This window comes from Cyprinodon tularosa, unplaced genomic scaffold (assembly GCF_016077235.1).
Source record: "Cyprinodon tularosa strain WSP-4 unplaced genomic scaffold, ASM1607723v1 ctg467, whole genome shotgun sequence".
Lineage (NCBI taxonomy): Eukaryota > Metazoa > Chordata > Actinopteri > Cyprinodontiformes > Cyprinodontidae > Cyprinodon > Cyprinodon tularosa.
The window spans coordinates 2,062,986-2,088,455 of record NW_024039193.1 but is presented as its reverse complement, the minus strand read 5'-3'; the positions used below and the strand labels follow the sequence as shown (position 1 = coordinate 2,088,455).

Genomic DNA, 25,470 nt, shown 5'->3' with positions numbered 1-25,470 from the left:
ATTTGCTCCGCATATCCATCTGGAAACCTTCCGTTGAAGTAATTTTGGGAAGGGGCGAAAATACTGGTTAGCTGATTGGCCTATGTTGGTGATAGACGGGCCAAATAAACCAATCAGATCAACGAAGCATATGACGTACTAACAGAGCGACGACGAAAACACAACCACAAGCCAGGCACAAGCCAATTGATAGATCAAACTCTTGCCGAAACCAGTCGGGAGAAGAGCAGAAACATCTTCTTCTCTGAGAAAAGCCTCCAGAGCAGTGTTTTGCTCTTCTTTCAGTGAAGAAATACTCTGTAATTCCGATAAAACTTGCTTGATAGCCACGCTAACGCTAGTTTCATCGGCTGAAGCCGCCATGTTCTTTAGACTGAAATGTCACGCTTCTCGTTGCGTCACACCTCAACCCGCCTCAAAGCCAACGCTGATTGGACGTTCGTTTGGTGAACGGCTCCAACTTTTCTTTAACAGAAAGTAGCCAGACTGATCTGCGAGTGAAACCTTGAAAGCTCGCGAGATCAGGATGGTCTCACGAGGCTAGTGCAGTATAGCCACTTATTAGAATTAGAGCCTTCCTTCCAGGCATTACTCTCAGTATATTTGGGAGTTAGTAAAGAAACATTTATAAACTGTCTTTGATCAGTTTGAAAAGGTACATTGTGTGCCTTTTAAAGAAATACAAATTAAGTATGATGTTTTACAGGAAAATACATAAAGAGTCTTATCATTTAGAAAAAAGTGTATCCATAGCAGACTCAGAACCAGAACACAATTTTGCTCAAGCGCAGTTTATGCGCAAGTTTCAAACTTAAAGAGTCCCCTCTCTGTATATTATGTTAAAGAAGCGTTGCCACCTATTTTTATCATATTTTGCGATGTATGTTAATATATTGTGGAAAAATGTCACAGACGTCTGTTCCATTTTTTGTTAAACAGTCCCTATGGGCCGTCTTTTGTTTCTTTTTGGTCTATCTGTGGAAGTACTGACCTCGTTAATGGAGCAGATGTTGTTTATACGCAAACTTTTACTCTTAGCATGGTAATGCATCTTGTTATAGTGCTTTCCGGGGCAGCCCCCCTTGGTATGGCACATAGAGGCATTTAAGGTCTTCCCAAAGGAGTGCCTCAGTGTCATAACAAAGGGTAGTTTAGATGCCTTTAACAAAATCTGGCAACCCCATTCAAGCTACTTCTCTTAAACATATTACTATACAAACAAAGTTCTGCTTTATTTTTAAGCATGACCAGCATTAAGATTGCTTTATTGTTGTATGACCTGTGCTGGCCTGTTTTGTTTTGTTATTTTTGTGTAATTAAAAGATGTTCTACACTATATTGTTTAAAATAAAGAAACAAACTTTCATCAGTTAGGAATGCAAAGTAGATCAAGAAACCATGTGTAAATAAAACTACATTAAAAAATAAAATAAAAATATGAACAGATAGAAGTAATGCTGAAAGTATTCTCTTATAAATGTACTCTGCAAAGTCCTCCTCTGTTAGCATGCAGCTATGATCTGACTCAAAAAATTTTACTGATTGTTCTAATCACTGATGTCAATGAAAAAATAAAATGAAAACAATGTAGTTCAAACTAAGTTTGAATATTACATCATTTCAATATTACACACATGTAACATGCCAGGTTTGATACCTGCTGCATCATGTCTGTTATATTGTTACTTTTGATGTTTCCATTTTGTATTATACACTTTTCAATATCAAAAGTTTCACTGATTGTTAAAGATGACATTTCAGTGATGAATGATACTTTTAAAATGCTTTTTCAAATCTGAGGACTGCAAAATCGCACTACATCCATTCATTCATTCACCCACTGGCAAACATTCCCATGCTGATGGTAATAAGTTGCACTGTAACCTGAACTGCCTTTGGACAGGCTGACAGAAGTGAAGCTGCTATACATTAGTGACACCAGGCCCTCTGACAACCAGCAACAGGCAAGATCCGTGAAGTGTCTTGCCCAAAACACTGAGATAGATGAATCAAGAGCTCCAATCAGCAATCTGAGTGGCATACAAGTGTTAGAGTTACAGTCACCCCCAATGCTCTAAAAGTGAGATAATTATGAACAGATCAATTAGTAAGGGATGTTTTGACTTTCCATCTGTTGCCTAAGGGCTCCTTGGGTGGGTGAACGGTCTACATAAAATAGTGTTAGATGTTACAGGCTGTCGTCATGACATTGGTGAGGTGTTTTAGTCATAGCTGCATCATCTCTGTAGCAGCTGTATCTCAGGCATTTGGGAGTTAAATCGCTGATGTCGGGAAATCTGATAATGAAATTGCTTCGAATGCTGTTAAACTTCAGTATTAATTTCCAAGGTATGTTAGACCAGAGCTATTAAAATGAAAGACTGATCCAATCATGTAAAATGGTTATTCCTTAGAGTCGTTTTTATTTATGTAACATTTACCAAACCTTTTAAGCTGTGGCTTTATCAAATTTTGCATGTGGTTTAAAAAAGCTAAAGCCTGGAACATTCATTGACATGTGGTAAAGTCAGGTCCACAAATACATTACATCGTACATTTTGTTGGAAAAAATGCCTCAGTTTGTTGTAAATTTAAGCCTTGTACCTTTAATGCACAACGCTAAGTAGCTACAGATAAAAATCTTTATCGTTTCTTTACATGCTTTCAAACTGTTTGCATAAATTGTGTGTTAAGGACAATAAAAGGCATACTAGCAACTCTCAGTGAATTGATGAATGTAATTTGAAACTATTACACACACCAGAGGTGCCACACAGGAAGAGGAAGCAGCAGTCGCTGTACAGTAGCAGCAGCAGCGTGCTGCTCCTTGAAGCAAATATGCAAATTGCTGCTTTTCTTGTGCATCAGCCTGTAATGACTCACGCGAGACGGCAAGGTTTTACACTGAAAGCAATCTGTACATGTGTTTCTCAGTGCTTCACATGCTGCTAATGTGTGTTTCCTTTAATATGTTACTTATAGAACTATTTTTGAAAGAAAACGTTACTGTAATTCTTAAATATAATGTGAAAACACTCATATGTCAGTATACATTTTTGTATTTAAGTATTTGCTAAGATGGCCGTAAACCTTTGGCTGTAATGAAGCAAAAAGCAGACTTCTGTGGCTGTGCACATTGATAAAGGGCAAGCGAACTTCCATTTATATTCTGAGCAGTCCTCAATAAGACATTTAATGGGGATTTACTGGCACACCTCACCCACGCATTGTGAGGCGGCCCTAACTAGATGAGCCAGAGAATTACTGCGCTGTGGAACAGTGTCGGAACACACCACAGTGAGCGGTTTTATGATAGCCAAGCACCACATGGTACTGCAGAGCATCGTTGAGGCAGACGGCCATTCTCTTGAGTGCAATTTGGTTCGGGTTTCTTCTGTGCTGCTATTCCAAGCAATGTTTTTCTCTGCCTTAATATTTCTATGAGAGAATGACTGTCCTGTGGTCATAGAAACAATAAATCAAGTTCAGTTTGATTAGCAACCCTCTCTTCAAACTTTACTTTCATATTATCTCCTTCAATCAAACAGCTCATAATTTTCTCACTTAGTTGTTTCTCCAAAAAAACTGAGCTGATATCCTTCTGCTTCCATGGAAAATTAGAAATGTTTTTTTTTTTTTCCTCCTGATTGTAACAGTGTGGGTGTTTTAAGTGGTCTAATAACATTCATAGAACATCAGCACAGTTTGTCTTTTTACAGATATATAGACTTGTTCAGACTCTGCAATTAACTGGTGCACTATGGCTGGTTAAAACCTATAAACTGTAAATATTAGATTGTATAAATGCCCTGGATTTAAATTGTCAGTTTATTTCCACAGAGAGCAGAATCATTAAATCTATTTTACAGTCATTCCTGGTCCTTCCTAAAGAATTCCCGTCCTTTGAACTTAAAACAAGAGTGCATAATGGTTAAATGGAAGAAAGTGACCAATTCACTAAAATGGTGTATGCTACTAGAGTCAAAGAACATCATTTAGTATGCACACCATCACTATATTCAATCCTTAAAATCATTATATTCCAGATATGTCATCTGCAACTATGCTATAGTGAACACATCTGAGAATGTTTACCAGCCCTGAATTGTGCTTAAATCAATAATTTAGAAATATGTGTTTTTTTCTTTTTCAAGATATTTAAAAAATATCGGAATTGTATTATTTTTTTGCCACATCCTTAATAGCTCTAATCTATTGTTTCAAAATTCTGCACACCTATCTTTAGGTAGTTTTTGACCTCTCTCCTTTGTAAGACATTTAGGGTGATGATTAATTCATTTTGTTGTTATGTTTTAAAAAAATGAAACACAAAAATAAATGATGTTTTTTTTTTTAATTTGAAGATTGAATGAGAGCCTACATGACAAAAAAAATGATACAATTTGTGAAAAACAATGACAAAGACCTCTGAAGGAAAGTGCTTGGGAATAAAAAAAACATGAAAATTAAAAAGTTTTAGCCAAAGGTTTGTATTGTGAACTTTTTTAATTGGTAGTTAGTAGCAGAAAAATACAGTTTCTGAAAAAGTCGAATTACCTTCATATTCATCCAGGCCAAGGTTGAATTCCGTTTGCCTTAAAAAAAAAAAAAGACACAGTTATACCCACATAAAGCCAGATCAGAAAATTAAGACAACACAAAAATGGCATAAAGATTAATCCAAAATGAAAAATAATGAAATAGTGAAATATCTTTATTGCTGTTGCATCCTTTGTTTCTGGCCAAGGAGAGAACGCCTTTGACTTGATAAAAAGAATTGATGAGAACATCTCCCTTCTCCCATTTCTCATACATGTGTTAACTGTTGTATCTCATACCATTATAATTGTATTTTACAATGCTTTATTAGTTTTGACGGTGTATGTGGAAGTGAAGGGTATGGGATAGTATGACAGTTGGACAGTGCTGAAGCTGTGAGCTCTTACTGTCTTCCTGTGCATAGATTTAAACATGCAGGCGGTAATTCACAGAGCCCAGCCGCATGGTGTCTAGCAGTGAGAGTTAGCTCTGGGAGATGAATGTAACTGATGACCTTATTCTTAATGATGTTGAAAGTAAAGTAATTTACTGTAAGAAAGCAAAATTAATTAGCATCAAAGCAATAAACTAGAATTTTCTCATTTCTGATCATTGCTGTAAAAACATTATTATTCTTTTAGTTATCAGACATTCCGCATCACACTGCTTCTGATTTTTCCACAGAATCATACGTGGCAGATTTCGATGGGAGAAGCTCACTACTGTATCGGTTTAACCAAAAGTCCATGTCAACGGTGAAGGATGTTATTTCTCTACGCTTTAAGAGCCACCAGGCTGAGGGTGTCCTGTTGCATGGAGTGGGGCAGCGAGGAGACTACATCACACTGGAGCTGCACCGAGGAAGACTGGACCTCTATCTCAACTTAGGTGAACTGCGCCCTCCCATTATCTCTCCTGAGAATCACTCGTTTTCCTTCCTTTTGCCGTCCTTGTGGTGATTGTGAGAATCATTACCTGAGATGGAGCCAGAGATTGGAAGTGATTGAAAGGATATGAGAGCTTTATTTTCTAGGAGGCCTCTGTGATTGGGTTGACTTTTTATTTCCAGCTTTTACTCAACAGATGGAAGACCAAAAATATTTGTTCAAACTGTTCCATCTTAACACAAAGGTGCAAAATTAAACTGTGTGTGAGTGTGCCTCTATTTAACTGCCAAAAACAGCATTTTGTTTTTTTGTTTTGTTTAAAGGATTATTTTACCGTTATTAAGTCACCAGTTGAAATAATATAAAATACTAAACAGGTACAGCTTTAAACATTTAAATATTGACAACATATTAAATATTTGCAGTCATTTATTTCAGTGGTTTAGACCCTTACATAAATAAATAACATGAACTAATGAAGTAGTTAGAATGGTGATTAATAAAACTACTGAACTAATATATTAATTATAACCAAATTACACATTGCTATGAACTCTAAAATTCAAGCCTAGTGTTTCGTGCCAAAGACAAATAACAGGTGAGGAGATTTTGCTTTTCAGCAATGAAATGTGAAAAATAATAACAAGCACAGGAATATTAAGAGCCTTAATTTTTATTTTTAGAAGAAAAAAAAAGAAGAAATATATAAAATGTAATTAAGATCAAAGTGGAGGGGTTGATAAGTGAGCTTATACATGATATGAGCATCAGGGAGGATCGTTGCATGGCAGCTTATGGTGTTGATTATGGTACAGTACAAAAATTATAAAAAAGAAAACAGAAATAAAATAAAAAAATGAATGCCTGACATATTGTCTTTAGTAGCATGTTTAGATTTGAGTGGCATGCTTTTAAATAACATATTAGGGGTAATGCAAGTTAAACATTGTGTGTAAACATACATATCTATTATACAGCATTAACATATTGCATTTTGGGAAAACATTTCCGATTTGCTAAGTAAATTAAGGCGATTATTATTGATCCATTTATGTAGTAACCAAACATTATTGTAAAAAATATTTATAGAACATGCATTCTGTATAGCGTGCTGGGTTTAAAGCTTTAGTAAACTACTTAATTTCCTAACTCTCATTTTATTTGAGATTGTATAATCTTAATATTAGAGATTAGACCTGGGGGTTTCTTCATTACATTAATGGGTCGATTTATTATGTGTTTGTTTACCTTCTCTCTTAAGAATAAATATTTAATTGACATATTCATGGTTTTTACGCAATAAACATGGTGTGATTCTTTTTTTTTTTTCCACCTTGAAAGGTATTAATGAAGAGCTGCTGCTGTGCTCCCCTCAGGTCCACCAGAACACGTTTGATCGCTCACTGAGATTCTGCTGCTGTCTTCCTTTTGTCCAGATGATAGCAGGTCAAGGTTCAGCAGCCGCCGTGTTCCAGTTACCGTGGGCAGCCTGCTGGATGACCAGCACTGGCACTCTGCTCACATCGAGCGCTTCAACAGGCAGGTCAACCTCACTGTGGACTCCCACACACAGCACTTCCAAACCAGCGGGGAAGGACAGTCTCTGGAGGTGGACTACGAGGTGAGTTGTTAGCTAGATTGAATAACCTGCAGAGAAGATAGAGCAGCTGTGTAAATATTTCTCCACTGACAACCTTATCATGAACAGCACTCTGATGAGCAGCATTAGGGGGGAGCCTTGCAGCACTGCAGTAAACAAAGTGTGCTCTGTGTAACTGCTGGAAGCGCTCCTTTAAAATTAAATACTAGACAAAGACACTATACTTTTATTCAACATTACTAGCAGCCTCCGAGGACGTTGCCGTTGTATTTCGACCTTGTAAACAGTGGCCCTTTTGTTTCGGAGCTTGAAGTCATCGTGTGTTCGACGTTTCTGCTTGATAAAATGAACCTAGAGTTTTTCAGCTTCACAGCTGTGTTGGAAAAAAAAAAAAACTCTAAACACAAAACCTTGTTTTTAAAAGAAAAAGACTACCACATAAAGTGTAGAGCCTGAAATATCATGGGAAATATCATGCTTAAATATTCTTAATAAACTGCAAAATAAGGTTTATTTCCTTGAATTGAGGTGTAAAGTGACACACTTTGCTATTGAAAAAGACAATTTACATTTAAAATAACAAAAATCAAGTATATTGTCTTATTTCAAGTGCATACCTTCTAATTATCTTATATACTCGTTCCATTGGAAGATCATCTTATTTACCTACATTTAAGGGAAATACACTTAATATAAGAATTTCTTTACTTATTTCTTTTGCACTGTAAGTATGAGAAAATAAATAAAATGAACAAAAAAGGTGCAATAATCAGTTCAGGAACACATTCACCCATTAATAAGCCATTAAGAGTTGTAATAGCTTACTTCTAAGCAAGGATTTCTGCAATTTTGAATTAAATAAATGAAAGTGTTTTAGGTTTTTGGGGGGATACTTAGGATTTCAATTTAAGACCCTCAATAACTTGTAAGAGTTTGTGATCATAGTAATCTTATTTTATATGTGGACAAGGTTGAATGTGGCTTTTTGGGGATTTTTCTGACATTGGGAAATGATTCCAGTTCTTTATAGCAATGCTTTGGTGGAAAGGTGTTTTTGCATTTGACCTTTATTCGGGTTTGTTCCCAGTCTGCCTGCTCTGGACCTGATTTTAGGCTGAAGTCAGGTCTCCCTACAGGCCAGTTCACTGTCGCCATGTTTGATTATTTCCCACTGAGAAAACAGGGGCATGGCTGTGATGGAGAAAGCAGAAGAGTTTTTTTTAAACCGCTGTTGAGATGTGGAATCATGCCCGGCGTGTGAAAGTAGGTATTCTGTGTGCAGTTTGACCAAGTCGATGCACACTGAACCATGAAATCAGGTTCAGAGCACCACTGCTCAGAAAGTCTCTCAGATACTGTTGTGAGAAAGTGATCTTTTCTCACTTGCTGAATAAATGGCCCAGTTGTTCAAGCACAACATGGTAAGAATGTGTGTGTTGAGCATTCAGGTTCCACTCGTGTCCCCTGGACATCATACATACTGTGGAGCTGAAAGGGACTTATGGTTCACATCTTCTTTATTATAAATGTGGAGACATTTGTGCTTGTGGTGCTAATCAATCTTTTTGTTCTCCTCTCATCACAGCTGAGCTTTGGAGGAATACCTCTTCCTGGGAAACCTGGCACCTTCCTGGGGAAGAACTTCCATGGCTGCATTGAGAACCTGTATTATAATGGCATCAACATAATAGACCTGGCAAAGAGACGCAAGCCGCAGATACACAGTGTGGTGAGTGTCACTTTAGTTTTACATCATCATTGATAAATGCATCCCTCCATTTGAAGAGTTTCCAAGTTATGAAGGCAAATACTAAAAATCAAGGTCTGTGACTAAAATTGGACCAATTTGTGGAGCGTTTTTTGGCTTTGTGATGAAATATCAGACTTTAGGTTAGTTCTTTGCTAATGATGTTTTTAAGCTCCCTGTCAGCTTTATCTCTGATTGTTGCTTCTCTTCAAAGAAATCATAACTGCTTTTAAAAGTCAGAAATGTGAAATATCACTTCGGTATGTGAAGCTTATCTCACAGCACAGTGCATCTCTTCAAGGATGGAGAACTGATGGAATGATACGATAGAGAGGGGGATAGAGAGACAGGAAGAGGGAGAGAGAAAGCTCGTGTGGGCGAGCTGTAGAGAGTGGGTGGTTTAACTGCAGGAAAAAAAAAAATCCGTTAACGATTTATTTTGGTAATCATATACAGACCCTCAATATAATTCCACAGAATGATGTTTCAGGAATGTGTGTTGAGCTTAACCACAGATTTGAATCAGGACTGAGAGGAACATTCAGCGATTAACCCAAAGAACTTGCTGTCATATGTTTTTTGGTCTGGCCTGTATATATATATATATATATATATATATATATATATATATATATATATATATATATATATATATATATATATATATATATATATATATATATATATATATATATATATATATATATATATATAATGTATTCGCACGAAGGCATCAAAACTATGAATGAACACATGTGGAATTATATACTTCACAAAAAAGTGGGAAGGAACTGAAAATATGTGTTATGTTTTAGCATCAAAGCAGTAAACTACAATTTTTCTTATTTATAATCATTGCTGAAAAAAATGTATTTTTATGAATGCCAAGTGTGTGCGAGGCAGTAATCAAAGCAAAGGATGGCTACTTTGAGGAACCTGGAATGTAAGAATGTAAGACATCTCTCACTTTGAACATTCCCAAGCCCATGATGTTATTTTCACATCATGGACATTTTTTTTCTCTCATTTATTTGTCTCAAAGCTTGACCCCCTGATTGAGTCTTGAAGAGTGGATGGTTTGTAAACAGACATTAAAATCTAGCCAGTTTAGACAGAGACCAAAAGAAATGAAAAAAAAAAAGTGCTTATCACTGATTTTTTTCTGCTACACCCGGCTATGCTGCTTTCGCTTCTTCTTCTTCTTGTTTACTACTGGTGGTTGGCTTTGGTCGCAATACCGCCACCTTCTGCTCTGGAGTGTAAACGCTTCGCCTATGAGAAAAAGGAGCAGTGCATGAACCGAACGCAACACACGCGAATCGAACCGAGACAGTCGAACCGAACGGTTCGGACGGTTTTCATAAACCGTTCCATTCCTAATTTAAACTCACCTTTGATGTTTTCAAAAGGCTGCATGTTTTGGTATGTTCTATGAAAAAGCTTTAATGCTCTAAATATTAATGCAGAGCATGTTTCTTAAAGTACCAATCTTCCTGTTATCTGCTCAAAATCCTGTTCTCACTTGTTGAGGTGACTAGAAAAACAGTGTTTTGATGTGACCAAAAGTTTTTGTCTGACAGGAGGTAATATAAAGCTTTTAAATTGGTTCAGCCAGTGTTCAATGTAGAATCTGATAGAGAATGTGAGATCAGAGCTCATAACCAAAGATGGTGTCAAAAGGCTGCTGCAAACATGCAGAAAGCTGCTCAGCAGTTATAGTGTTTGATTGTTATGGTGACAGTATATTCTTTCCCATTTATTAATAATAAACAATCAAATATTTATTACTATTTTTGTGAAAATGTAAATATGCTGAAATATTTTCTTTCAAGTGATACTTTTATTATTTTCAGTAAGAAAGAAACTTCCTGTCAGGATCAGTGGATAATTGCTGAATGCAGAGACGGAGAGGCATAGATGATTTCTTGTAAAATTTAATCAAGAAATATAAAAACATAATGAAGAAATGAAGAGGATCCAGTAAACAGTAACTACAGAGGAGTTACCGATATGCCAAAGAACAAAGTATGGAGCAATAGACTGATTGGGAGCAGCTGTGGACAGAATGATCTAGAAGGGAGCCAGAGGAAAGACTGGCACAAGGTGGCAACAGAAAGTAAACAAGAAAGACATAAGTGCTCAAATGCAACCAGAAAACAAATAGAATGACTCAAAATGGAAATGAAACCAGTGACCTAGAAAACGCAGAATAACATTAAACAAAGTGTAACTTAAAAATGAAAAAGAAAAGAGAGAATATAAAAGTCCAGAAAAGGCAGAATCATGGAACTTCCATCCTCCTGCTAATTTTAAGCTTATTTCTGTTCCTCCTCTGACTTCTTTCCAGACTTTATGAATACTGAAAGTAGCCGACTTTGAGTCTTCTTGACTTAGGAACAGCAAAAACAAAGAAAACTGTGTTATCAGTGTTATCAAGCAACCTGTTATAACCTATTATGGTGTGTTCCATGATTGGATAAACAGAGGATTTGTTTAATTTCCAAAAGGCTGGTCAGCTTTAATGGTTGGCAAATCGCAGTCCCAGCCTTTTTATCAAAGCATGTCTGCTGAAGTTACAGTTATTATGCAAATCTCTCACATAGCTTAAATGTTGTCATTAAACTAATATAGTGCCACCAACAGGCCATCCTTTAAACAGGTTGGCCTTGTGGTGGCCCTATGTTTAGGTTCTGACTGATTTTCCGTGGCTTTCCTGTTTCCCCCTATGCTGATGATTTGTGATCACCCAGACATAGAATAAAGATTGTCAGAGGCATGAATAGAGAATAAACAATCATTAGAGCCATTATGAACCCGGCTACTCTGTGATTAAGTCTGAGTGCAGTTTGAGAGTCTCCTCCCACACCAATCAGACAGGTCAGTCAAAGAGCTACAAGCCACATCTCCTCTGAGACACCCACCGCCTTTAACTGTTGCATTAAAGGCCTTTGCTGACTATAGAGGCAGAGGTGGAGGAGACGGGAATGATGGAAGCTGTAATGGAATTTCAATGGGACCATCTCCCCGGGGCTGATGGGAGGGAATCACATTGAGAGTCTGAGAGTTGTGATTGCTGAGTGCTGCCCTGCGGGCTGTGGCACTGATAGGAGTCTGACCTCAGCAGCCATGACTGGTTGGATTTTGACTGCAGCCGACACACAATTAAGATTATATGTATGCTTGGATTGGATGAAAAGCTGCAGCCCAGGGGGATGTTTGTGACTTTACAAGTGGACAATTCACCAAAGGATGGTGCTGAATGAAAAGTAACAGCCTCTTTTGCATTCTCATTTTAGCTCTCTTCTGATGATGTTTGCTTGCAGTTTAATGTTATTAGACATTAGGGAAATGCTGTAAAAATATATATTTTCTTCTTTTTTTTTTAAATGCAATGTTTTATTTACTGATTTATCTTTTGAAAATCTGGGTAAAACAACTATGCAGATTTGTTCTCATATTTTTTGCAAGTTTTGTCTCAATCTCTCAACTGTGAAACAGTCCACAGAATTATTTTGGTTCTTATTTGTTTTTGTTTTCATTTCCAAATCACATATTTTAACAGCCACTTTTCCTGTGATTATTATGTTAAACCGAACCCAAGTAATTAGAGCCGACAAAGGTTTTGCCAATAATTAAAAAAAGGTTATAGTTTTTACATGACATTTGCAGCCTTTGTATTCTGCTGGCACATTGCTAGAGATTCATGTAAATCTTTCTCCTCTTTTTTTTTCTGCAGGGCAACGTGACCTTCTCATGTTCGCCACCCCAGCTGGTGGCCTGCACCTTCCTGAGCTCGAGCAGCAGCTTCCTGTCGCTCCCGTCTGTTACTGCCCCCACAGGGGAATTCACTGTTCGCTTCCAGTTCAGGACCTGGAACCCCGACGGGCTTCTGCTCTCTGTGCAGCTCAACCCAAGTCCACAGAAACTAGAACTGCAGATCAGCAACAGCTGGCTTCATTTGACCCTCCATAGCACAGGACGACAGAGATCAGAGGTTTCTGCTGGTGAGTGTGAACAGCCATCCATCTCCAAACATAACCTAAAGCCTTTTTCTACAATCAGATGCACTCATTATTACTGAGAAAAATTATAATTAAGTTACCTTTTAGAAGCAGGCGTTTTCTAATGAGATAGAATAATAATATATTTCTCTCAGGAGTTAAAAGGAAACCTGTAAAGATTTCAAAATATTATATTTGAAGATGTTTTCCATTTGTTCATAAGCAGAAAAACTTGAGGCATATTCGTGTTGACTGTATTGCTTTCTGTTCAAAGCGAGAGATTAATCTTTTATTTTTTTATTTTTTGGAATGAAACAAGGCGTATTCAGTTAAGATAACCTATCTGCAATCTAAAGCTTATAGAACCAGTTTAGTGAGCAGTATTTTGCTGTTTCTGTTTCTGCTTGAGTTCATATCTGTCACATCAGTGGGAAGGAATTCTGACCGACTCCTTCTTTCTTCCTGTATCTTTCTTAAGGTCCCACTGCAGCATTTCTATCAGACCAGTTAATCTGAATTTAAACTTTTAAATATTTTTGTACTCAGTCATTCTGCTGCAGATTGTCACCCAGGTTAGCCAGGATTAGACTAAACTTGGAATAATTTGATGCCCCAAAGACATAATAGTTTAATTAAAATTCAAAAAAGCAAAACAGGCCCAAATCACGACCCTCAACCATCATGCTTGAAAACCAGTACACTATGGTTTTGCTCATATGCAAATATCTGCATTTTGTTCCAGAAGTTTGATTGGTCATTCGAATGTAGTTTTAATGACCAACTAAAGTTTCTGTTATATCTCTAGGTGTCTGGCTTTAGCATAAATTGTGTTAATTGCATCTGCATCACAGTGACAACACCAAACCAAAACACTGCATAACTGCACCATACATACTGAACTTTTTTTTTCTTTTGCTCCATGTTTTTTCTCCACACTACATTTAATCACTGCTGCACTTTAAGAAATGGTAACATCATGAAGGCTTTACAAAACAAAATTATGTTTTGTATTCACTCTGTGTATACAAAATGACAAAAATTGTCTAAGTCTAGATTAACTGTCAACTCCTGGCAACAACAATCAAAGTCATTTTATGATTTTTTTTTCTTCGGGAGTAGCTCACTGCAGAACAAGTGAATTAATCTTAGCTTTAGCTTTATTCCACGCCTAAGACAGATGGTTACAATAATTATATTTAGCGTCATAGTTAAAGTGTGTGTGCTCCACACCAGCAGGTGTGACTGGACCTGCCTGGAAAATCTGGAAACTGACTGAAGCTACAACAGAGTGTTTCATGATTTAGGCAGATATTATCCAGTCTGGTGTCTTTATTGTTTAAATGTACCTGGAATCAGTTGTATGTGTTGATATAGTTAAAATTATATTTGTGTGATCTGGGGATTCTATCGCTTTGATTTTGTTCAAACATGAAGTAGAATACCTAAAATAAAAAGAGGGATTGTAAAGAGTACTTTGTTTTCAGCAATGCTGTATATTGTTCATGTGGCGGTGATAACACTTCTTTGTTGGCATCTGTGAGGCTGCCGGTTTATAACATTTTGTGAACTGGTTTGTTCTGCATAGTGACAGAATGTATCTGTGTCCTAATTTAAGAAAAGCTGCTCCAGGGATATTTTAAGTTAGGGGAAATAAAGCAGGCTTTTTTTTAGAGGCTGACATTATAGAAACCATTAAGGTCATGTGAGGACGTTCTAGCTATTTTTCTACACCTCCTCACAGTCTGCAGGGTATTTTTCTGTTTAACAGAAAATAAACGCTGAGTGCATGTAAAAAAAAAAAAAGGCATGGAATGGGCATTCCCTTCACGTAAGGGTTCGTTTTTCAGCTAATGTTTTGTAGAGCATGAGAACTATTTCCCAATATGATTTTGTGGCCATGCGTTGCTTTCAGCTAATGATGAGTCACAGTTCTTGATTCAGTTCCAATTTGTTGGTTCAGAGCTCAATTCTCACTCTTCACCCCCATTTACTTCCATCCTCAATGATTTAATTGGTATTTTTCACAATGCGGGAAGAAAATTCTTCCAAGAACTCTAATATTTCTTTGATAATCTTTCTTTAAAGGTTTTTTTTTTTTTTTTTTTACCACAACCTTGTTAACATCTCAAAACGCATTTTTATTCTATTGTACAACACAATGATTATAGCAATTTGTTGAAATCACAAGCTTGAAATAGTTTTATCTTTTAATTCAGTTACTAAACATGAGTTTCTGGATTAGATTTTTTTTTTTATTATCAGGAATTAAACTGGTTGTGTGCCGTCATCAGCGTTAATGGCTGCATTAACGGCAGACTCTTAACCGGCAATAAAAAAACATCGCAGTTAATCTATTCCCACAGTGGTTTGGGATCTGGAACGGATATATTTCTCGGGGCGTGAATGAATCAGTCTTGTGTCTAGGCCACCTTTCAACACATCAAACGTGAAGTGCTAAAATGGATTCAGCTATAAAGCTGGAAAAAAAATTTTAAGAACGCCCATCAGCATGGTTAAAGATGATGGGCTTGAGTTTAATCTCAAGGCGGCCACAGGTGAGCCATCTTAAAAACTACCTGCAAGGTTAACTATCATGAGGAGAATACATGACCAACACGCCGCAGAGAAAGCCGGGAAAGATGAGAAGTTGGTCGAGGTGATGTGTTTAGCACTGATGGTCGAACGCTGTATTTCTGTCAATAATGATAACTACCCCGGCGTTACTGTGCACCTTATCAATGCCAGCTGGGAACTGCACTCCTTTGCTTCAGGTAGGCAATGTTATGTAATTTTAAATTTCATTTTACCACGACACGACAAACGATGACCACAACATTATGTTTGCTTCTTGACGATTACTTTGGTGAATACTGCTAAAATGTGACACTTTTCGAAAATATAGCTTCTGAGGTTTTATGTGATGCATTTTGGAAACTGGAGATCTAATGCGAGAAACCTGTTTAAAGACTTACTTTTACTTATTATTTAGTTAGCACACACATATCATCCTTATGTTATTTATTCTTACCCTTATCTTATTTTATTCTTATCCTTTATTCCTATATTGAATTTGTACTTACAATCTTATTGTTCTCGGCTGCTGAGTGGGGCAGTGGGTAGCACTGCTGCCTTGCAGCAAGAAGCTTCCTGGTTCAATTCCCAGCCTTTCTGCATGGAGTTTGCATTTTCTCCCGGAGCATGCTTGGGTTCTCTCTGGGTACTCCGGCTTCCTCCCACAGTCCAAAAGCATGACTGTTAGGTTAATTGGCTTCTCTAAATTCTCCTTAGGGGTGACTGTGTGCATGAATTGTTGTCTGTCCTGCTTGTCTCTGTGTTGCCCTGCAATAGACTGACGTTCTGTCCAGGTTGTACCCCGCCTCTCACCGGTAGACAGCTGGAGATAGGCACCAGCATCCACAGCTGGGACGAAGCGTGATGAAAAATGAATGGATCTTATTTTCCCTCTTTTGTAAACGGTTGCACTGCAAGAAATACATTTCCCGCAAGGGATTAATAAAGTGATTCTGATTCATGAATCCCTTTGGCAGAATTCAAATGAGCCATTTTAATCTAGATTCATTTAGATTAATTCCAAGATTACAGTGAGATTAATATAGATTGAAAAAAAAATTATCTATGCTCACATTCTGGATTATTCTGACCATCACTGGCGGCTCCAACTCTGACAAACTAAATAATTTATAAAATAGTTAAAGCAAAAATAGGGTTCTTACTTTTGTCTTAAAATGCTTCAACAAACAGCTTCGTCTTTGATGTATTTTGTTTTAAGTTTGGCCAAAATCCAATAAATATTTGAGTCACAAAGAAAATACAACAGAGTCCCAGGCAAAGTCCTTTTACGATGCTAGTCTGGTCCAGGAATCAGTAAATGTAAAAGATTTCATACCTTCAATTGGCATTGTTAGCTTTTTACAGAGAGATGGACCAAACAAAGTCATACACCTTTAATGGACTGTTTCAGTGGCAGTATTGCTCCACTATTACAGTACTACAGTATTTAATCTTTGGAGGTACATTTTTACTTTGATTTTCCTGTTCTTCTTCTAATCGAATGTGCTAATCTAACCTCACATCTCATATTCCTACTTTTAGCATTCTGGGATGGACACATACTCGTGGACCTATATGGACTCTGTCACACTCATAGGTGTTCCAAAATTTTGGTTTAAAATCTTGTTAGTTGTGCACCTACATAAACATGTCCATGTTTATGTAGGTGCCTAACTGAGTCCATGTTTATAACAGAGATAAATTAGATGGGGATGGATAAATAAGTGAAGGAAATTGAAAGGAATGGGTCAAATTTTAGTTGGAAAAAACATACAGTTCAGCATAAACCTGATTGGGTTATAAACCAATTCTTACTTCAGTGAGTCAATGAACAATGGCACCATTGATATCCTCTTGCTATGCAATTTGCCTGTGAATTTAGATCTGTGACACTTTGCAAAACAATTTTAAGTATAAAACTATTAGCTCTGATTTGAGAAAAACACTTGGAATAAGTTGCTTAACCTTTTTTGGAATTACCAAAAAACTTTACCAACATTCATGCTTGGAGGCACAAACTTGTGATATTTTACAATCCCTTTATTTTATGCTGGATTCAAAGCTTTTTCATCAAGATCTCAGCTGTTTTCTTACCTTCACATTCAATGTTTTTTTTTTTTTTTTCCTTTTCCTAAAATTGATTGAATAACAAAAAAAACTTAAAACATTGATACTTATATAGAAAAAAAATTTGGAACTGTTACAATAAGATTGGACACATTGCACGTAGAAAACAACAGTTGGCCAGTGAAGTCCTTGTTATTGGATAATACATTATATGTCAGAGAATGAATAAATTACTGCTAATTCTGCTGACTGGAGTATGTTTTTAGATGTCTTTGAGCATGCCTTAGTTAAAACCATTAGATAGGAGTTGTAGTATAGTGCGAAAGGTGTTATTATCATAGCTGGTTCCAAGAGCCAATTAGCCGTTAACATAATATTAGATATATAAAACTCACAGTTGGTAAAACACAAGGACAGGGCGGCATACGGCATGATCAGACAAACGGTGAAACCAAGTATGCGTCAACGAGAAAAAGAACCAGTTCAGGAGCTGGAACCCTGTGGATAATGAATACTAAAGAGTATCAGATAGAATGATAGCATCATAAAATGTATTTAAGGTTTTTACTTTGGAAGAACCAAGAAGTCTGTTTCTTGTTTTCGTTGTGGGAAAAAGTCAACAAAAAGTTTGTTTGCTCTGCATTATCACACTTCAAGCAAAATTCATACAAAATCCCATCCACTGTAGCTTAAATCACACCAACAAAGAAAACAAAACATCACCATGAAAACAGGTTTATATTACAAATGTTTCCACTCACAAGTCTAGTCTCAGCCCTGCTTTTCCTACTTATAACTTCCTATCCAAATTCTCACAGTTTTTAAACACCCTGCAGAAGTTTAGCCAAGAACTAGCAGCAAGAGCCCCTAATGCTACATTCACACCGAAAGTGATATGAGCAGCAGAAGCAGCAGGTTTACATGCAAAGTCTATAGTTGACCTGCATCAAGGCGCATCAAAAGGTCCTGCACTGCATCTCGAGCGGCAGAAGCAGCCTATCGTGGAGAATCTGAGAAGCTGAGGCAGCACCTCATTAGCTTTTTAGCATCTGAGGCATGCAATATTTCACAAGCAGCAGATGCTAGAATTGCAAATTTGAACTTTGGCTGCTCGACACGCCACAACAACCAATCAGAGAAGCTGATGTGGAGCCGTCAGTAGAAAGCCATCAAAAATTAACAAGACTATATCTAGGTTTAAATAGAGGTGAAACTGTACTAGTTTTACATAAAAGGCAAGGACAATATTTTTCTTTTATCTACAAAGAAAGGGAGCGTTATGCTCACTCTACCAAAAACTTGATCAATTCCTTAATGAACATAAATGTTGAAACCTGCATGAAACAGAATATGTTTTCTTTTATTATTCTGGTGTCTGCAGTTTGTACCACATACCTAAAAAACTAACATCTACTTCTACCTGCCAATAACAGTAGCGGAAAGGCCCTAAGAGGCTACTGCTGGAGATTTCCAGTCACAGCGCACTGCTGGTATCTGGGGGTCTGTTGGCATCTGTGCTGCTGTGACAGCAAAATAGGCCACAAGATGAACTGACTGTACAGATGATGCTTTGAGGTGCGCTTAAAGACACACTAAAGTACTTCTTATCCAATTATAAGCAAATATAGCATAAGATGCATCTGTACACACCTTACTGGTTGCATTTGACCTTAATGTGGACAAGTTATGTTCTGTGTGAACGTAGCATAAGACAAATATTACTTCTTTTTTGTTCTAACCGCTGCCTGCTTGTGAATAATAATGCAACTTTTAATCAGGAGATAATGTTAAGTAGCTGGGGTCAAAGGAAATCAAGTAGAGGAAGGGTGACTAGTTAATGAGTCAAGCTGACATGAGATACATCTAACATCTAACTAAGAATGAAAGGGGAACGCTAAGTGGGAGAACTGCATTTAAAAGCAAGCATAACTTAAACCAAGTATAAACTGAGAAACTCAAAATAGAAAATAAACTGATATGTGAAGATATATAGAGGTATAATATAGATATAATAAACACAGAAATTTTATTTATATATACAAGGTATTATCACAATCATGGAACCCAATAAAAGAGAATAGAAAATGTTGAAAACAGAGATAGTTGAATTCCAAAACCTAACACCCAATGATTATGTCAGTAGTACATCGGTAAAATTGCTGAATTACCATTAGTACTAAAATGAATACCAGATTTTCTGAAGTAAATTCAATTCAATTCAGTTTATTTATATAGAGCCAATTCACAACATATGTCATCTCAATGCCCAATTCAAACAAATCATACGGTCAGATTGGTTCAAAATTTTTTCTGTCTAAGGAAAACCAGCCAATTGCATCAACTCATTAACTCCAAAGCAATCCCTCACACCAAGCATGCTTGTAGTGACAGTTAAAAAAAACAACTCCCTTTTAACATTTAGAAACCTCCAGCGGAACCAGGCTCAGTATGAGTGGGCATTTGCTGAGACCGACTGGGGTTCAAGGAGACAGAAGCAGACATACAGAAAGAAGCAGAAATAAAAATGACAACCTTCAACCAGCTCCACAGGCGGCCCAGTCCAGGCAAAACACAGGCAGGCATGTAAGAGGATAAAGAAAGCACTTATAGTTAGTCACAGTCAGAGAAACAGGACTACACTGAAAAATAGGCAGGTCTCCAACATCAAAGGTGTTGATGGCAGCAGTGCAGCTGATATTTCTCTCCAGGATGGAGTCGCAGCCAAACAGGAACAGACCAGATGAAGCTACTATGAGAAAAAGCAGAGAGAGCAGAACATTAGAGATTGAACAAACAGATTCAATACGACATTAGAGATAGAATGAAAGTAAAGCCAAATATTATAGACAAATGCATGTTATTAATTGATGTAGTGATGTACATATCCATTCAGTAATGGTTGCAATCTTTTGCTATATCTATATATGACTTCATAACTTGCTAGATGGTTAGACTCATTAATATATTTACTTCAGACTTCTATGTAAATTATCCTAATGAGCTAAATATGTGTGATGAAGCTTAATCGTTCAATGCAACAAATGCTTGTTAATTTAGTTTGAATCTTTGTTTTGCTCACCTCTGCATGATTTGGTGAGAATATGCAAAGCAAAACATTTATAGCTCACAGATAAATGTGTGCTGTGTTGCGCTGTGGCTGAGATGCTCATGAAGGCTTGAGCATGCTGTCTCTTTGCTCTCCATGCTCATTATGAACAAAGTAGGTAACTATATCGTAAAATGAAGAGGAACTAATGAGTCTTTCAGGTAACCAAATGCTGGCTTTCACATTAGCTGATGCGTGTCGAAAAACAGTGATTATTTTTTTTCTTTTTTTTTTTTTTGCAGGGGGAGTATTACAATAAGATCGGTTGTTGTGATTGTTCCAAATGATTTTTCTCTTCACTATCTTTTGTGATTTGGCTTCATAAAATATTATCTGACCTTTGATATTAATACTGCCATTTTATCAATCCTTGGGCAAGATTTGATTTCCTTTGTTGGATCTCTGTTATCATGCTGTCATCTGGCAAGGTCACAAATCCATAACAGGACAAAACTCTTTGCAGGAAAAGTCATATTTAACAGCAATTAGCAGATAGAAATTAACCCAAGAGTTATATTTTTGCACTGTATCAGAGTACTGTGTCAGAGGAGACAGACGCTATAGCAAGTTCAGGGTCTGACCTTATATCTGCAAGGCAAAATTTTGGGCTCATTCGGCCTCAGGATAGTTGATTTACAAATAAAACCAAACCATCAACACTCATCCCTGAACCCTGGTTCAGAATGGTTGGTTACATTTGACCAAAGATAGTGTCACACTATGATTCTATGATGATTGCAGTGGGTATAATTGTAGCCAAGGTTATAGTCAGGTTATTGTTGAGGTTTAATGAGTTGTTTTGAGCTTCTCAGTTCCCAAAATATTCTATTTAAAGCAAATTATGTTGTTAGGCCTTTTCTGATGGCCCTGAAAAAGGTTAATAGGCCACGATGTGTTGGTCTGTTGTTCTATGATGACCAGTGCCCACAGACGGGATGTGATAATGAGCGGGCATGGTAGGACAATATAAAGGAAGGATGCAGAGGAAAATATAGAACAAAACTAAATGATGGGAGATTTTTTGAGTAGCAGCTAGATTATCACAGTGTTCTATATTAATGTAACTCCAAAGAAATCTTTTCAATTTTAATGCAATCCAGTCATGCTGCTATGATTTTGGAGAGTATTGCAACAACTGTTTGAAACGAAGGGTGAACAACTAATACAAATTCAGTCTCTGCTAAAATAAAAGTTTAATCTGTTTTGTGGTGCAGTGAGAATATTTTTTATTTAATTTTTTTTTTTGCTTTTTATTCTTTCCACTTGATTTTATCTGCTTGTTATTATAAGGTTCTGTCTTAAGACCTGAAATCGAGCTGCGGTTTTTATTTTGTTCCCAGCTAGGTGGAATACATCCACATCCATGTAAACATGTTATTATCACCATAAACTCCTATTTTACTGGTGTCTGATTCTGAGCTGTATAGTGCTGTTGCAGACAGAGAGAGACCCTCATTTAGAATCTGGAGACAATGCAGTGCATTAGGAAATTTTACCTGCAGCTCATTTTCACGCCTGTCTGCAATGTTCTAATGAAAGAAAAGCTTTTCTCACAATTACCAAGAAACACATGCCATCCAATTTTATGTCTGCAGCTTCACGGTGCAAGTAACAGAGATAAGTGGGATCGTTTAGTGTAGCCTGACTTTCTGTAGGTCTTGGGCTGCAGGGAAATCTAGATTGAGAGGACACGCAAGGTTGAGGGACGTGCAGCCGTTTTTATATAATTTACCTGAAGCTCCATTCGATTAGCTGCATGCTCTGGGACACATCCGAGCTGTATCATGTGAGGACCCAGCGTCCTTATAGTAAGTAAAGTTTCCCTCATAATGAATTCAGAAATACTAATCTGATATTGGTTTGATATAAACTGCCTCACACATAATTCATCAATTATTTTTATTAGGATTCCTTTGGTACATCTTTAGAGGTCACAGCTGAAATTATTATTGAGCCAAAGCTGTGAGAGCGTCTTGGTTATAAATTCATGCCGCTAAGGGGAACATTATCATATCAAACAGACAGAGAGAAATCCCCTGAATCTGGTTGGAGAATCAACCTGATCCTGTAAGAGCCTGCTGCACAGACATGGGGGGTAAATTCCTTCATTACAGCAGGATATTGACTATATGCTGCTGTGAGAAACATGTGCAGGACTCAAAGCAGCTGGAAGTCTTTTTTTGTGAGATGGATGTCCTGAAATATCACCTAACTGAGTAATGCAACAGAGAAAACTGGATCTACAACCGGAATCCTACTTCGGACATTCTGATTAAAGCTCCTAAAATTAGTGATGGTGTTTTTCTATCCGATCTGTGGAGTTTTGAAACCCTCTGCAGAAAAAGTGTTGGTTTTTTTGTTTTGTTTTTCAATCTCTGTTATAGTTCAAAATACAAAAATGTGAAAAATGAAGTTGTTACCTTCTCCCCTCCTTTCTTTTGGATTTATGACTGTAGCACAAACAGAGCAATATCTGTGGAGATCATTAAACTGAGCCCCAGGGCTAACAGTGATACATTTCATGTATGTTCTTTTCTAAAATAAAACTCTTTCTTCAGTTTGATCACGAAGCTTCTTTTCCAGTTTGATGGCAGAAGAAGTTTAGTCTCATTCTTTGTTTGAAGGCACAAAGGCAATAATTTGACAAAAAATATATATCTGAGATGTTCAGGCAAGACGTGATTTATGTAGAAGAAAGCATCTTTTGGTGAAATCAGGAGACACATAGAACGATTCACAATGAGCTTTTGTTTCCTTTGCCTTTCTCTGCATCTTGTCAAGGACATGCTCCAGCTTTCTTTGCAGTTTGAACAATGTAAAACTGACATCAAATTCTGTCCAGACAGAAGGAAGGCACAGAGATTAAGAGATACTAGAAATAAAAAGCTGTAATGGTAGATTTTTCTTTTAGTGGGGGAGCAGTAGTCTGATTAGATCTGTGTGTCTTACACTGACCCTTCAGGGCTTCCTAGCAGCACATGAAATGTATAAGACCTGGAATTGTGACAGGAAGCCCGGTTTTAATGCTCTCCAGCAGTGCGTCATGACTGCATGGCTTTTTCACTGAAATAGTAAGTGGAGATAGGAGAAAATGCCTGTGGCGCTCACAGGCTTCCAGGATAAAAGGCTGTGCCGTTAGCGACAGGAGTCACTGAAATTCTCAAGTTTTCCAAGAGCCTGGACAGATGTTATTTCAGACTAACTGGAAACAACTCCCAGGGTGCATTTGGCATTGTCGCCTGTCCCTGTTGAACTTGTGGGCCACACAAGAAAAAAAAACTATATAGTGATTCGATCAGGATAGAGGCCCAGCTGTTGCTGTGAAGCTCTTCTCATTAAGGCTGCAGGAATATGGAGATTAAACATGTGTTAATGACATGATGGATATTCAGATTGATGCAGCAGACTGTTCTTTAAGATCATAACATGTCTTTATTCCCACAACAAATAATAAGATTATGACATTGCTCTCTCTCTCCCATTACCCAGCTGGAACTCTGCCTTGATTTCAACGGTAAACTTAGGTTGATTCTTAGCTTTAATTGTATGATTTTTCTCTGAATCTGATTCTGTAACAGATACAGCTACAGACTGAGACCCAAATTGACCAAATGCTTAGCTGGTAGTTCAACTTATCTTATCAAAAGGCAATTTAAGATGGCAACATTTTTATCTTTCATATTTAGCTTTATCTCATTGTTTTATTTTTTAGTTTGGTTTGTAACACTTTGAGAGCAAGTATACTTTAATTGTACTTTAAACTATTTGAAGTATTATCATTCTTTTAAATGATAATCCTTAAATCCTTCTTTTCAATTTTTTTTTTCATAATTATTACCATTATTATCTCCTATATTATGGCCACTCTTAAACAGCCTGTAGCACACTCAATCCTGTTAGCTCAGTCAGGTGGAATAACTGGTGTGTGCATCTTAGCATATGTGTGGGCAATCTTTCTACATCACCCACAACATGTACAAGGCAAAAGAAAATGAACAAAAAAAAAAATGAAGATTGACAGAGTGCATAGCTTTCATACTAAAAGTTGGTTGTTTGGAGTATTTTCAAAACTTACAGTACAGTGGACAAAAAAAAAACAAAAAAAAAACTGATGTACAAACACAGTGTAGACTAGTTGCTGCACAACATACTTACATACAACATATAGAAAATCATACGCAGCTGAGAGATCCCCTTGGTATGCCTGGTCCCTACCTAAAAAATGTGATACAATTGTATTACAGAATTTTAATACAGACAACTATCTCATAAAAAGACATTAGTGACTCGTTAAAAAATAAAATCTGAAAATCAAAGGTCCGTTGGCTCGTTTTGTTCTATAGAGTTAGTATGAAGTCCTAAAGGTTCTGTCTAGCTGCTTAGTTGAGTTAAATTAGTCTGTGTTGTTGAGAATTTATATTCAATACCAATCCAGGTTGGATGCTATATTTATGTTGTGAATAATTGTTATATTAAATTCCGAGCCAAATGGGAATGCATATTTTCTGATACTTTAAGATGTTTATTGTCCTCCCGGTAAGGCTGGTAAATATCTTTTTAATCAGGTAGTATTTGGGCTGTTATATATTTTTTATGAACACACATCTTACAAGCTGTGTGTTAGAACCGTAAATGAAAAAATATGGTCAAATAGTTAATTCTGCACATACATGGAATATATTTACCACAACTTCTGTTCAAAATATAAGAGTTTATTAACAAAAATCATTCAGCTCCAAATCAAACATATTTCAATTTAAAACTCTTAACTAAAACTAGTGAAACTCACCTTCACTAAACTACTATGTACAAAGAGGAAGGGAAAACATGGTTGAAAACCATATTACAGTTTAAGATGGATCTTGGGTTTGAAAACCAAAGATTAGTCTATAAATTGGTCTAAATCTTTAGTACTACCAATTAATTGCTCTCTACAGAATCCCCCAGGTCTA

At 36.9% G+C, this 25,470-nt stretch overlaps 1 protein-coding gene across 1 annotated transcript in view; it reads left to right on the top strand.

The window, feature by feature from the left end:
• cntnap5a (contactin associated protein family member 5a) overlaps positions 1-25,470 on the top strand; it is a 288,938-nt gene that overhangs the window by 114,049 nt on the left and 149,419 nt on the right. The window contains exons 5-8 of the mRNA XM_038301437.1: positions 5,224-5,427; positions 6,863-7,047; positions 8,612-8,755; positions 12,510-12,777. Of these exons, the coding sequence (XP_038157365.1) occupies positions 5,224-5,427; positions 6,863-7,047; positions 8,612-8,755; positions 12,510-12,777 (801 nt within the window). The remainder of the gene's footprint in view (positions 1-5,223; positions 5,428-6,862; positions 7,048-8,611; positions 8,756-12,509; positions 12,778-25,470) is intronic.